Source organism: Nycticebus coucang, chromosome 17 (genome assembly GCF_027406575.1).
Source record: "Nycticebus coucang isolate mNycCou1 chromosome 17, mNycCou1.pri, whole genome shotgun sequence".
NCBI lineage: Eukaryota > Metazoa > Chordata > Mammalia > Primates > Lorisidae > Nycticebus > Nycticebus coucang.
Window position 1 is genome coordinate 45,541,893 of NC_069796.1, and position 10,921 is coordinate 45,552,813.

The 10,921-nt window shown below is 43.3% G+C and overlaps 1 protein-coding gene across 1 annotated transcript; it reads right to left on the reverse strand.

Moving 5' to 3' along the window:
- Nucleotides 1-428: 428 nt before the first annotated feature.
- Nucleotides 429-1,676, reverse strand: GPR151 (G protein-coupled receptor 151). Its single transcript, XM_053566207.1, has one exon. It carries the CDS (start codon nt 1,674-1,676, stop codon nt 429-431), a length of 1,248 nt encoding a protein of 415 aa, XP_053422182.1.
- Between the last annotated feature and the right edge of the window lie 9,245 nt (nt 1,677-10,921).

Genomic DNA, 10,921 nt, shown 5'->3' on the forward strand with positions numbered 1-10,921 from the left:
GTGTTAAAGTAAAATGTGATAGGTGAAGTTAGGACCTGCAGGTTAAGGAGCTCAGCCTTTGTCAGAGATAAGCTCTATTTCTGGCTCTAGCAACAGGGAATGGGGCTGGTCCTAAGGCATATCTATAAAAAAGCCTTTGTGAACAAGTGACAAAATAGCTGGACTCTCTAATCATTTTGACAGCAACATCTTTACACGACACTTAAAATGAATTCTTTGGACAGTTGGTTTATAATTCTAAAAATTATTATCCCTAACATGGTGTTCCACTTACCAAATTGCACATTTTGAAAATACAGAATGTGAGGCATTTTTGTAATTTCTAGCAGCAGTAATTTTATCATACTTGATATGGTAAAGTCAGCAATATTGATAGCAATACAAATAAATACAAGAATCACAATTTGTTGTGCTTTGAAACTCAAATCTTATTTATCATTACTCGCTGCCTCTTGATCTTCGTGTTCCCAGGGGATAGGGTCATTGTCTTGTACAGAAGGGACTGTGTCCCTCTCGTGCCAAAACTGCTCTACGTCAGGGAGGATGGGAATCTCCACCTTCTCTTTGCCGGAGGAGGGAGAGCCGGATTTCTCCTTCTCAGGTATGGATGTTGGGGACTCTGGAGATGGAACCTTGTCAGGAAGGACCTCTGAGTTACCAGCTGGTGTTTCCCGAGATTCCGGGACAGTTGGAGATTTTTTGGTTATCCATTTCCATAAGCCTTTTAAGCCTTCCTTGAACTCCTCTGACATCACAAGAAAAATGAAAGGATTTGCTGAAGAAATGGAAAACATTAGGACTTGAGACATGGCTATGAAACCTTGTGGAGGGGCCAGTCCTCCGGCCCTCAGGTGCCAGACCCACAGCCAAGCTATCCATTCAGGGAGCCACAGCAGAGCCGAGGTGGTGGCAATGCTCAGCAGCATCACTGTGAGTTCCTTTGAGCGTATCTGGTTTCTAAGATTTTGAGTCTTAGTCCCTCGTTTTTTACATTGGCCATAAGCTCTCCAGAAATAAAAACTGGCAAAGAGTAATGGAAGGCAAAATACCACGAGAGGGTAGAGCTTACCAAATACTGACACGAACGCTTTGGCCACAGCTGGTACCTCCATGAGGCACATTTCCACACCTGCATAATGCCTGGTGGTGCTAAAGAACCATTCCGGCAGAGGTAGCAGGCTGGCCAGGGTCCAGATGGCCCCCAGCACTGACCAGATGGTGCAGTTGTGGATACTCACTTGCTTAGCTGGGTCACTCGCATACATGAAGCATACTTTGGCCACCACCACGATTGTCAGGCTCTTTGCTGCCATGCAGGTGTGGATGAACCAGTCAGAGGACTTGCAGACAAACCAACCTAGATCCCAAACACCTTTGGAGTATGCCATAGCTCGGGCAGGTACAGAAAACACCAGGAGGGAGAGATCAGCCAGGCTGAGATTCAAAATCAGGGAGTGGATCATGGATGGCTTTCCTTTCCAAGCGCTGTGAAGGAGGATACCGATCACACACAGGTTTCCCACGAAGCCCACCAGGCAGACAGCCACCAAGACAGCTGGGATGATGGTTCTCCAGTCCCGGGAGTCAGAGGGCAGGTACCCTCCGGCAAAGTGGAGGTGAGTAAAAGACAAGTTCATGGTGCTGGAATTAGAGTCTGCAAAGGCAGCTGCCAGCATCACCTTTTCCATCCCGTTCCTCCTTACAGAAGTTAGCTATTTATTGAGATTTGTCTTTCTGCCTTGGCTCTTTTGCACAGGAAATAAATACTGTGTCGTCAGTGTCAAATGACACCTCTGGACCCTCCCTCCTCTTGCTAATTTCCTGAGAACAGAAAGAGAATGTGGAAGAAGGCTGACTGGTAAGCTCTTCCCCACCGCTGTACCCTGTTCTGAATGACAGGCAGCCAGGGTGTGTGCTGCTGCTCATTAGCAAGTCTAATACCAGATTGTCAGCCCTGTGCAGTGATAGGAACATACCCTTAAGTGATGAACAAAGACAACATACTCGCAAGAGGCGTGTGTTTTTAGGGGGGCATTAGAGCCAGTCAAGGCAATTATTTTCAACCCGCTGTTTCTAAAATCTTGACTATATAATTCAGTAAACACTACATCTTAACCAAGTCCTTTAAACTTAAACTCACATCAGAATCACCAGATGCAGAAGGGCCCAGGAACTTACAATTCTTAACAAGATTTTGGGAGACCACACTTGATAACTAGTGTTTCAAACTGAGAACCAGTGCTGCTTCCACTCACCCCTTTGCAGAGATGAGCTTTGTCTTCTTTTCCCCAGCCCTCACCATCGCCTCAAACCCCATCAACAGCTGGCTGACATCAAACACAGCTGGATGATGAAAAGTTGGAAGGAAGTCTTACTAAAAAATATATAATTATGGATGACTCTAAGTTTAGTCTATCGTGATTTTTTATAGATAAATTTAGAGCTCAGAATTGGAACGTTTTTTACATATTAATAAGACTTTCCAACAAATGATGATGATGAAGGCAAGCAAATGATGAACTGAGCCTCTTCAGAGAGCAATGCCAAAGGATTCACTGAGAAGAAAAACCAGAGAAAAATCAGCAGTTCCTACGTGGAAAGCACTTACGAGATTTTTAGAGAAAATAATATTTTAAAACTAAGAAAAAAATGATTTTAGAACCAGTTGTGAAATTTTATAATAGGCAGTGGATACTCTGCAGAGGCTCAGAGGAGGGACAATTGTTCTGGGGGGGTTGTGGGGTTGAAATGAAGATGTGTCTTACCCTGGTGCGGCTGAATCAGAAACGCTTTTTAGCATGATATAATGCAGAGTGTGCTGGGCTGAGTCAGAGCCTGGATTCTACTGTCAACCCTGCTTCCCCTCGGTTTTCACAGCAAAGGGAGGGTCTGACATTTGAAAATTCCTCTGAGCCCCAGAACTCAAGCCAGTGGGAAAGCCGGCAGTGGTGCTGACTTTGCTGGTTTCTGTTTTTGTTTCCTTTCCCTGTCCTTCCTTTGATCCCTGGCAATTATTTTCAACCTGCTGTTTCTAAAATCTTTTTTTTTTTTTTTTTTTTTTTGAGACAGAGTCTCACGCTGGCACCCTGGGTAGAGTGCGGTAGCATAACAGCTCCCATCAACCTCAAACTCTTGGTGTTAAGCTATTCTCTTGCTTCAGCCTCCCAAGTAGCTGGGACTACAGGCTCTCGCCACAACGCCTGGCTATTTTTTGGTTGTAGTTGTCATTGTTGTTTAGCAGGCCTGGGCCGGGTTTTTGTTTTTGTTTTATTTGTCAATTAAATTTATTTATTTATTTATTTATTTATTTATTTTTGGATGGAACGTAACAGTTTATAATTTTTTTATTGTTAAATCATAGCTGTGTACATTAGTGCAATTAAGGGGTACAATGTGCAGGTTTCATATACTCCTGGGCTGGGTTTGAACCCGCCAGCCTTGGTGTATGTGGCTGGCATCCTACCCACTGAGCTACGGGCGCTGCCTGTTTCTAAAATCTTGACTATAGTCTATAAGTCAGTAAACATTACATCTGAACCAAGTTCTTTAAACTTGAACTCACATCAGAATCACCTGATGCAGAAGGGCCCAAGAACTTACATTTTTTAACAAGATTTTAGGAGACCACATTGTAAAACAGTAAATTGGAGGCTGGGCACGGTAGGTCATGCTTGGAATCCTAGCACTCTGAAAGGCCGAGGTGGGAGGATCACTTGAATTCAGGAATTTGAGGTTGCTGTGAGCTAGGCCAATGCCACTGTACTCTATCTCGTGGTGAAAGAATGAGACTCTGTCTCAATTAAAAAAAAAAAATCCCACAGTAAATTAGGGTAATGCTTTGTCCTAGCAAGGCACAGTAAATCCCAGTTAGTTCTGTACCAATGAAATACCCTTACGTCTCCACAGCAGCACTCAGCAGCCTGAGGAGGCCCACACTGGCTTAGGGGCAAGAAGCGGGGAGAGGCAGAGGATACCTTGAGCAATACTTAGAGCAAATGAACGATTTGCATATTATGGACTAAAGAAAGGACTATAACAAACACACCTGGGTGAGATCAGTTCAGGACCGGAAGATAAATACTACCTTATACCATGGCTTATACGCTTATCATGGCCAAGTCTCCTGAAGATGTGTAAGACAAAAGCTAAATGGGTTCAAGATGCCTTTAATATGGAAATTTGATTTTTTAAAATTTATTATTAAATCATAGTACATTAATGCAATCATGGGGCACCATACACTGGTTTTATATACCATTTGACATATTTTCATCACTGGTTAACATAGCCTTCCTGGCATTTTCTTAGTTATTGTGTTAAGACATTTATATTCTACATTTACTAAGTTTCACATGTACCCTTGTAAGATGCACTGTAGGTGTAATCCCACCAATCACCCTCCCTCCGCCCATCCTCCCCCCTCCCTCCTCTTCCTCTCCCCCTTCTCCATTTTCTTAGGTTGTAACCGGGTTATAGCTTTCATGTGAAAGCCATAAATTAGTTTCATAGTAGGGCTGAGTACATGGATACTTGGAAATTTGATTCTTAACAGACAATTGAGGGAAACTAAAAACTGTCATGTGGCTTTCCCTTAATCTATTGGGACTGACTCAGGGAAGTCCGCTCTAGTCCTCTGGGTGTGTCCTTCCTTTGTGGCCCATAGTCACCCAGTTTTGGAGTATCTTTTGCTGCAGGGCCTTCCTGAGTGGCACGCCCATGATTTAGTGTCTGCTGTTCTGGAGTGGTTGTTCCAGGCTGCAGGTGCCAGCTGAGCAATAGCCCATCTCTAAGGCAGGTGTCTGCATAGGTGTGGCCTTGTCTGAGTGGCCACTCCTACAAGAGACCCCTTTCTGCTTTTGCTGTTAGTTAGGTAGCTCTAAGTCCCATTGTAGGGAAAAGGATGGAAGAAGATTGATTGTGCTGTTAGTTACAAGGTGGTCATCAAGTCTGGAAATGTAGATTATTATTTTATCATGTTATTTAATCAGTCATTTACTATCTACTGGCTTATGTTTTTAGACTTGATGCCACCTTGAATATTCCAAATTCCACAGAGACAGGTCTGTAAGAGCCAAGTACTGGGAGTTAGGAGATCTGAACCCTGTTTCTGAAAAATGAGACTGTTAGATCAGAAATGGGCCCTTTCGGATTGTGTGTGTCAAACTTTTCCAAATGTGGAGACAGATGCTCTGAAAGCATGAGTCACTTGTCTTACGTCAGCAAGGCATGGTTGGTGTCCAGAAATCTCAGCTGCCAGAAATCTCAGGGGATATGTCTTTTCTTCCTTTTTTTTTTTTTGTTTTGAGATAGAGTTTCACTTTGTTGCCCTCGTTAGGGTGCTGTGGCCTCGTAGCTCACAGCAACCTCAAACTCCTGGGCTCAAGTAATTCACTTTCCTCAGCCTTCCGAGTAGCCGGGACTACAGACACCTGCCACAATGGCTACTTTTAGTGATAGGGTCTTGCTCTTGCTCAGGCTGGTCTCGAACTCGTGAGCTCAGGCGATCCAACTACCCAGGCCTTCCAGAGTGCTGGGATTACAAGTCTGAGCCACCATGCCCGGCCGGGATGTGTTTCTTTCTTCACTCTTTGTTGCATTTTTTTTCTACCAGGTTTTTTTTGTTGTTGTTGTTGTTTTTGTTTGTTTGTTTGTTGCCTTTGTTAGTAACTGCTTAGTTTCACTTTATGGAGGATAAAATTTGGACAGAGATGTGAGGGCTCTCTGGAAAGTAAAAGGATGGTAAGAACGCAGGTGACTATATTGTGCCAGCTTATATAGAGCTTTAAACATTTTTCCCCTTGAAAACAATCCTTCATAATTCTATGCAAATAATAATTACACCTATGATTTTTGTTACAATGCAATGAGGAGCCCTAGTCAACCAAAAAGACCCTAGGAGGAACTGTCTTGGAGATGGATTTTTCCATCATGATGATGACCTGGGTCGCTATTTTGTAGGTGCCCCTTGCTCTAAAAGAATATAGTCTTCTCAGTAAGTGAAGCACTAAGATATCCCTATGGCTTCGGCTGGTTGAAGTCTCACCTTAGTCATAATAAGCCTATCCCTGCCTCCAGGTTTCTTGTTTTTGTAGGATATTGTTCTCTTTGGGTCCTTACTAAATAACACGTGCCATTATTTGGCACTATTTTTTTAAAATTAAAATTCCACTATTGCAACCACCTCATACAGTAAGTTTTTTTTTACATCATTAAAAAATGGTTTTATAGAAATATAATTCACAGGCTCGGTGTCTATAGCACAGGGGTTATGGCGTCAGCCACATACACCAAGGCTGGAGGGTTCGAACCCAGCCCAGGCCAGCTAAACAACAATGACAACTGCAACAGAAAAATAGCCGGGTGTTGTGGTGGATGCCTATAGTCCCAGCTACTTGGGAGGCTGAGGCAAGAAAATTGCTTAAGCCCAAGAGTTTGAGGTTGCTGTGAGCTGCGATGCCATGGTACTCTATCCAGGGTGACATATTGAGACTCTGTCTCAAAAAAAAAAAAAAAGAAGAAGATGATTCACATGCCATGTATTTAATTCCTTTGAAGTGTAGAATTCAGGATTTTTGGTATATTGTTTTTTTTTACATCTTGCCCACCTGGAGGGGGTCAGTGTGTTTGTGACACACTGCAGCAAGGACTGGAGGTTTCCGTGACTATCACATCCAGCAGGTGGCGTGGTGTCTTCACACAGGTCGTTAACATCCCAGGACCAGATGAGAGGGGGATGGGCAGCCTTCACAGTTCCCTGGCTAACTTTTTTTTTTTTTGTAGAGACAGAGTCTCACTTTATGGCCCTCGGTAGAGTGCCATTGTATCACACAGCTCACAGCAACCTCCAACTCCTGGGCTTAAGCGATTCTCTTGCCTCAGCCTCCTGAGTAGCTGGGACTACAGGCGTCTGCCACAACGCCCGGCTATTTTTTTTTTTTTTTTTTGGTTGCAGTTCAGCCGGGGCCGGGTTTGAACCCGCCACCCTCGGTATATGGGGCCAGCGCCTTACCGACCGAGCCACAGGTGCCGCCCTTCCCTGGCTAACTTGGTAACTCAGCAGCACGTTAAGAGAGGAAGTATATGATGTTCCTGGAGTCCTAAATTCTGTCTTCCTTTTTAAAATGGGAAACATTTTGCTTGATGCTTTATTATGTTAATAATAACAACAACAACAAAATAAAACAGGAGAGGCAGCTGTTTTGGTCTATAAATTTTGCCCTTCATGTTTACTCTTGGCAGAGAAACTTTTATGATGTTGTAACATCCCTAATAACAAAATATCATACTCCGGGCGGCGCCTGTGGCTCAGTGAGTAGGGTGCTGGCCCCATATGCCGAGGGTGGCGGGTTCAAACCCAGCCCCGGCCAAACTACAACAAAAAAATAGCCGGGCGTTGTGGCGGGTGCCTGTAGTCCCAGCTGCTTGGGAGGCTGAGGCAAGAGAATCGCGTAAGCCCAAGAGTTAGAGGTTGCTGTGAGCCGTGTGACGCCACGGAACTCTACCCGAGGGTGGTACAGTGAGACTCTGTCTCTACAAAAAAAAAAAAAAAAAAAAAAAAACAACAAAATATCATACTCGAAGTTTTTGAAAGAGAAGATGTTTTGATGAAGAGAAGGGATGCTATAGATCCTGATTCCAGAAGCTTCAACCTATTTACAATATGTCTGTCAATCACTTTTTCTGCTGAGGGGACTAAAACAAACAAACAAAAATTAACATTTTCCCCCCTCAGTACAAATCCTGTAGTTGAAACTACAGAAAATTCCTCTAACAGTTTTCTTCTAAAACTTTTCTTCCTCATGCATTGTGTTATCTTCTTGTTGCAGTTAAGAAGTTAAAGTATGGGGTGGCACCTGTGGCTCAGCGGGTAGGGCGCCGGTCCCATATGCCGGAGGTGGCGGGTTCAAACCCAGCCCCGGACAAATTAAAAAAAAAAAAAAAAAACAAGAAGTTAAAGTATGCAAGTTTGAGTTTTTCTTGCAAAATATATCTAATTTTTACCTTCATAATTTTTTTTTTTTTGAGACAATCTCACTTTGTCATTCTTGGTAGAGTGCTGTGGTGTCACAGCTCACAGCAACCTGCAACCCTTGGGTTCAAGTGATTCTTTTGCCTCAGCCTCCCAAGTAGCTGGAACTGCAGGCTTATGCCACCAGGCCTGGCTATTTTTAGAGATGGGGGTCTCGCTCTGGCTCAGACCAGTCTTGAACCTGTGAGCTCAGGGCAATCCACTGCCTTGGGCTCCCGGAGTGCTAGGATTACAGGCGTGAGCTACCACATCTGGCCATCTTCATACATTTTTAAAAATTAGTTTGAGGAGGTGGTAGTGTTATCATTTTATAGAAGAAGAAACTGAAGTTGTGACTTGCTGGTGCTTACAAAGATGATCAGTTGCTGAATTGAGATAGACCCTGTATTCAGCTGATTCTGGCTGCAGCTTTTCCCATCAGGCCAGCCTCCCCATGGGACTTAGTATCTCTAGAGACATTTCCAGGCACACTGCATTAGTTTCCTATTGTGGCTGTAACACATTATTCAAATTTAGTGGCTTAAAACTCACCATTCTAAAGGTCAGATGTCCTAAAGTTAAGTGTCAGCAGTGCTGTGCTCCTTCTGGAGGCCGTGGGAGAGAATCTGGTTCCAGATTCTAGGAAGTCCCTGCCCCTGTGGCTTGGCTCTTGAGTCCCACCCCCATGTTCAACGTCAGGCACATAGCATCCTCCAGTCTCTCTCTGGCTTCTGCTTCAGCCATCATCTCCGACTCTCCTGCCTCCCTCTTATAAAGGACCTTTGTGATTGTGTTGGGCCTACTTGGATAATTCAGGGTAATCTCCCCATCTCAAAATCCTGGCTTAATCACAACTGCAAAGTTCCTTTTGCCATGTAAGGCCATATATTCACAGGTTCCTGGAATTATTAGGGTAGAGACATCTTTGAGAGGGCCATTATTATGTCTTTCATATATTCTAAAAAAAAAAAATTGATGGCAGTAAAATTTGGGAAATGCTGGACTAAACAAAGTTAAATGGGACTTCTGTGAACTTTGAAGAATAATTACTGCAGTTTTTATGTGTTGAGATTTTGTGAAGCACTTCAAGTTTTACATGAGTCAACTCATTTCATACTCCTGACAATGCTGAGGGGTTCCATTAGTCTCGGTTCTCTAATGAAGAAGCTGAGGTTCAAAGTGAGAGATTACCCAATGAGTACTATGTACACTAATTGAGTGAAAGTTACACAGAAAGTCCAGACTTCACTATGTAATGTGTCCATGAGACAAAACTATCTTTGTACACCCTAAATCATTATCGTCGTCATGCTAATAATAAACAAAGTAACTTGCTCAAGGTCCCATTACTAATAGATGGCTAAACTGGCGTTTGCAGTATTAATATTCTAATACATAAGGCAGGGGATTTAGAATGCAGAATTTTCTAGGTTAATTTAGACAAGATCTTACTATCTTACCGGGCTAGTGTTCTTCAGAACACACTTTATGAAATGGTGAGCTGGTGACTTGAACTTTCTGTGATGCCAGCACTGTCCAGTATGGAGCCACCAGTCAAATGTGGTTAGGACAATTATGGGGTTGAATTTCAAATTGTATTTAATGTTAGTTATTTAAACTGAAATAGCCCCATGTGGCTCCCACCCTGGACAGCACAGCTCTTTGTTCTTCCATGTCTAGTGTTCAAGTCTAAGCCAAACCCAGGCCCACTTTTGAGCATAGTACCGGATTTGATAGTTATTAGTAATTGGTATCAAATGTCATTTGAGGTATGATTGTTGTAACCTTTGCAAATGCTTCTGAAAAGGATGTTCTTCATGGAGGGAGGTAATAGTAAGACAGGATTTCATTTGTTTGTTTTGAGACAGAGTTACTCTGTTGTCCTTGGTAGAGTGCCATGGCATCATAGCTCACCTCAAACTCTTGGGCTCAAGCAATTCTCTTGCCTCAGCCTCCCGAGTAGCTGGGACTACAGGCACCCTCCACAACAACTGGCTAGTTTTTTTTTTTAGGAAATGAGGTCTCACTCATGTTCAGGCTACTCTGGCTCTCCTGAGCTCAGGTGGTCCACCTGCCTCAGCCACCCAGAGTGCTAGGATTACAGGCGTGAGCCACCCAGCCTGGCTGAGACAGGATTTCAGATGTCACGTGAGAAGCCAGGGGAAACTAGACTTTGGCAGAACTATCTGGGGTGCTGTTTAGTCTGACAGTCTCCCTTAAAGATCAATGTTCAAGTTAAAGAACTTGTTTAACATTTGACAAGAATCTATGAGGCCATTATAGAAACCGCGGGAAAGTCAGGCAAGTGGGACTAAAGTCCTCTCAAGTCTTTGAAGACACTGTGGGGAGACAGAGTGTGCTTTGGTGAAATGGTCGTCAGTAATGTTACATAAAATCATACCATTAGGAGTGTTGTAAGGCAAGTACCAAATTCATGTTATGGGATGGTGTTCACACTTCAGCTGTGGAAGGCTTTTGTGCAGATAAATTCTCAGGCAGAAGTCCAGTATACACAGCAGATAAAAGAGAGTTATACAATTCAAAGCAAGGGTTAGGGTGGAAACACCGTCCTGTTTTCCAAAGCCCTGCCCTCCTCCCAGCCCCTTTCCTATTGTCATCCTTGGGATACCTCTCTGGAACTCTCATATTGTATATGAATCACTGATAGAATCTTGAAATAAAAAGCCCCGAGGCAGGAGAGTTCCTGGGTTTGTCAGGGAAAGCTACACGGGGAAGGTGAGATATGATACCTCCCCATGTGCATGTTTTCAAATACATTTTATACACGTATATAGTTTTGAACGATCCTCCCAGATGCCATTGAAAATTTGATTTTTCACTTCAGATTATAAGTGACTTTCTGTGTTATCAGTGTATGCAGATCTGTATCTTTAGAATGGCTAAATGCTCTTT

Coding starts and splice junctions, on each gene's coding strand:
- GPR151 (XM_053566207.1), bottom strand. CDS start 1,676: ATGCTGGCAGCTGCCTTTGCAGACTCTAATTCCAGCACCATGAACTTG.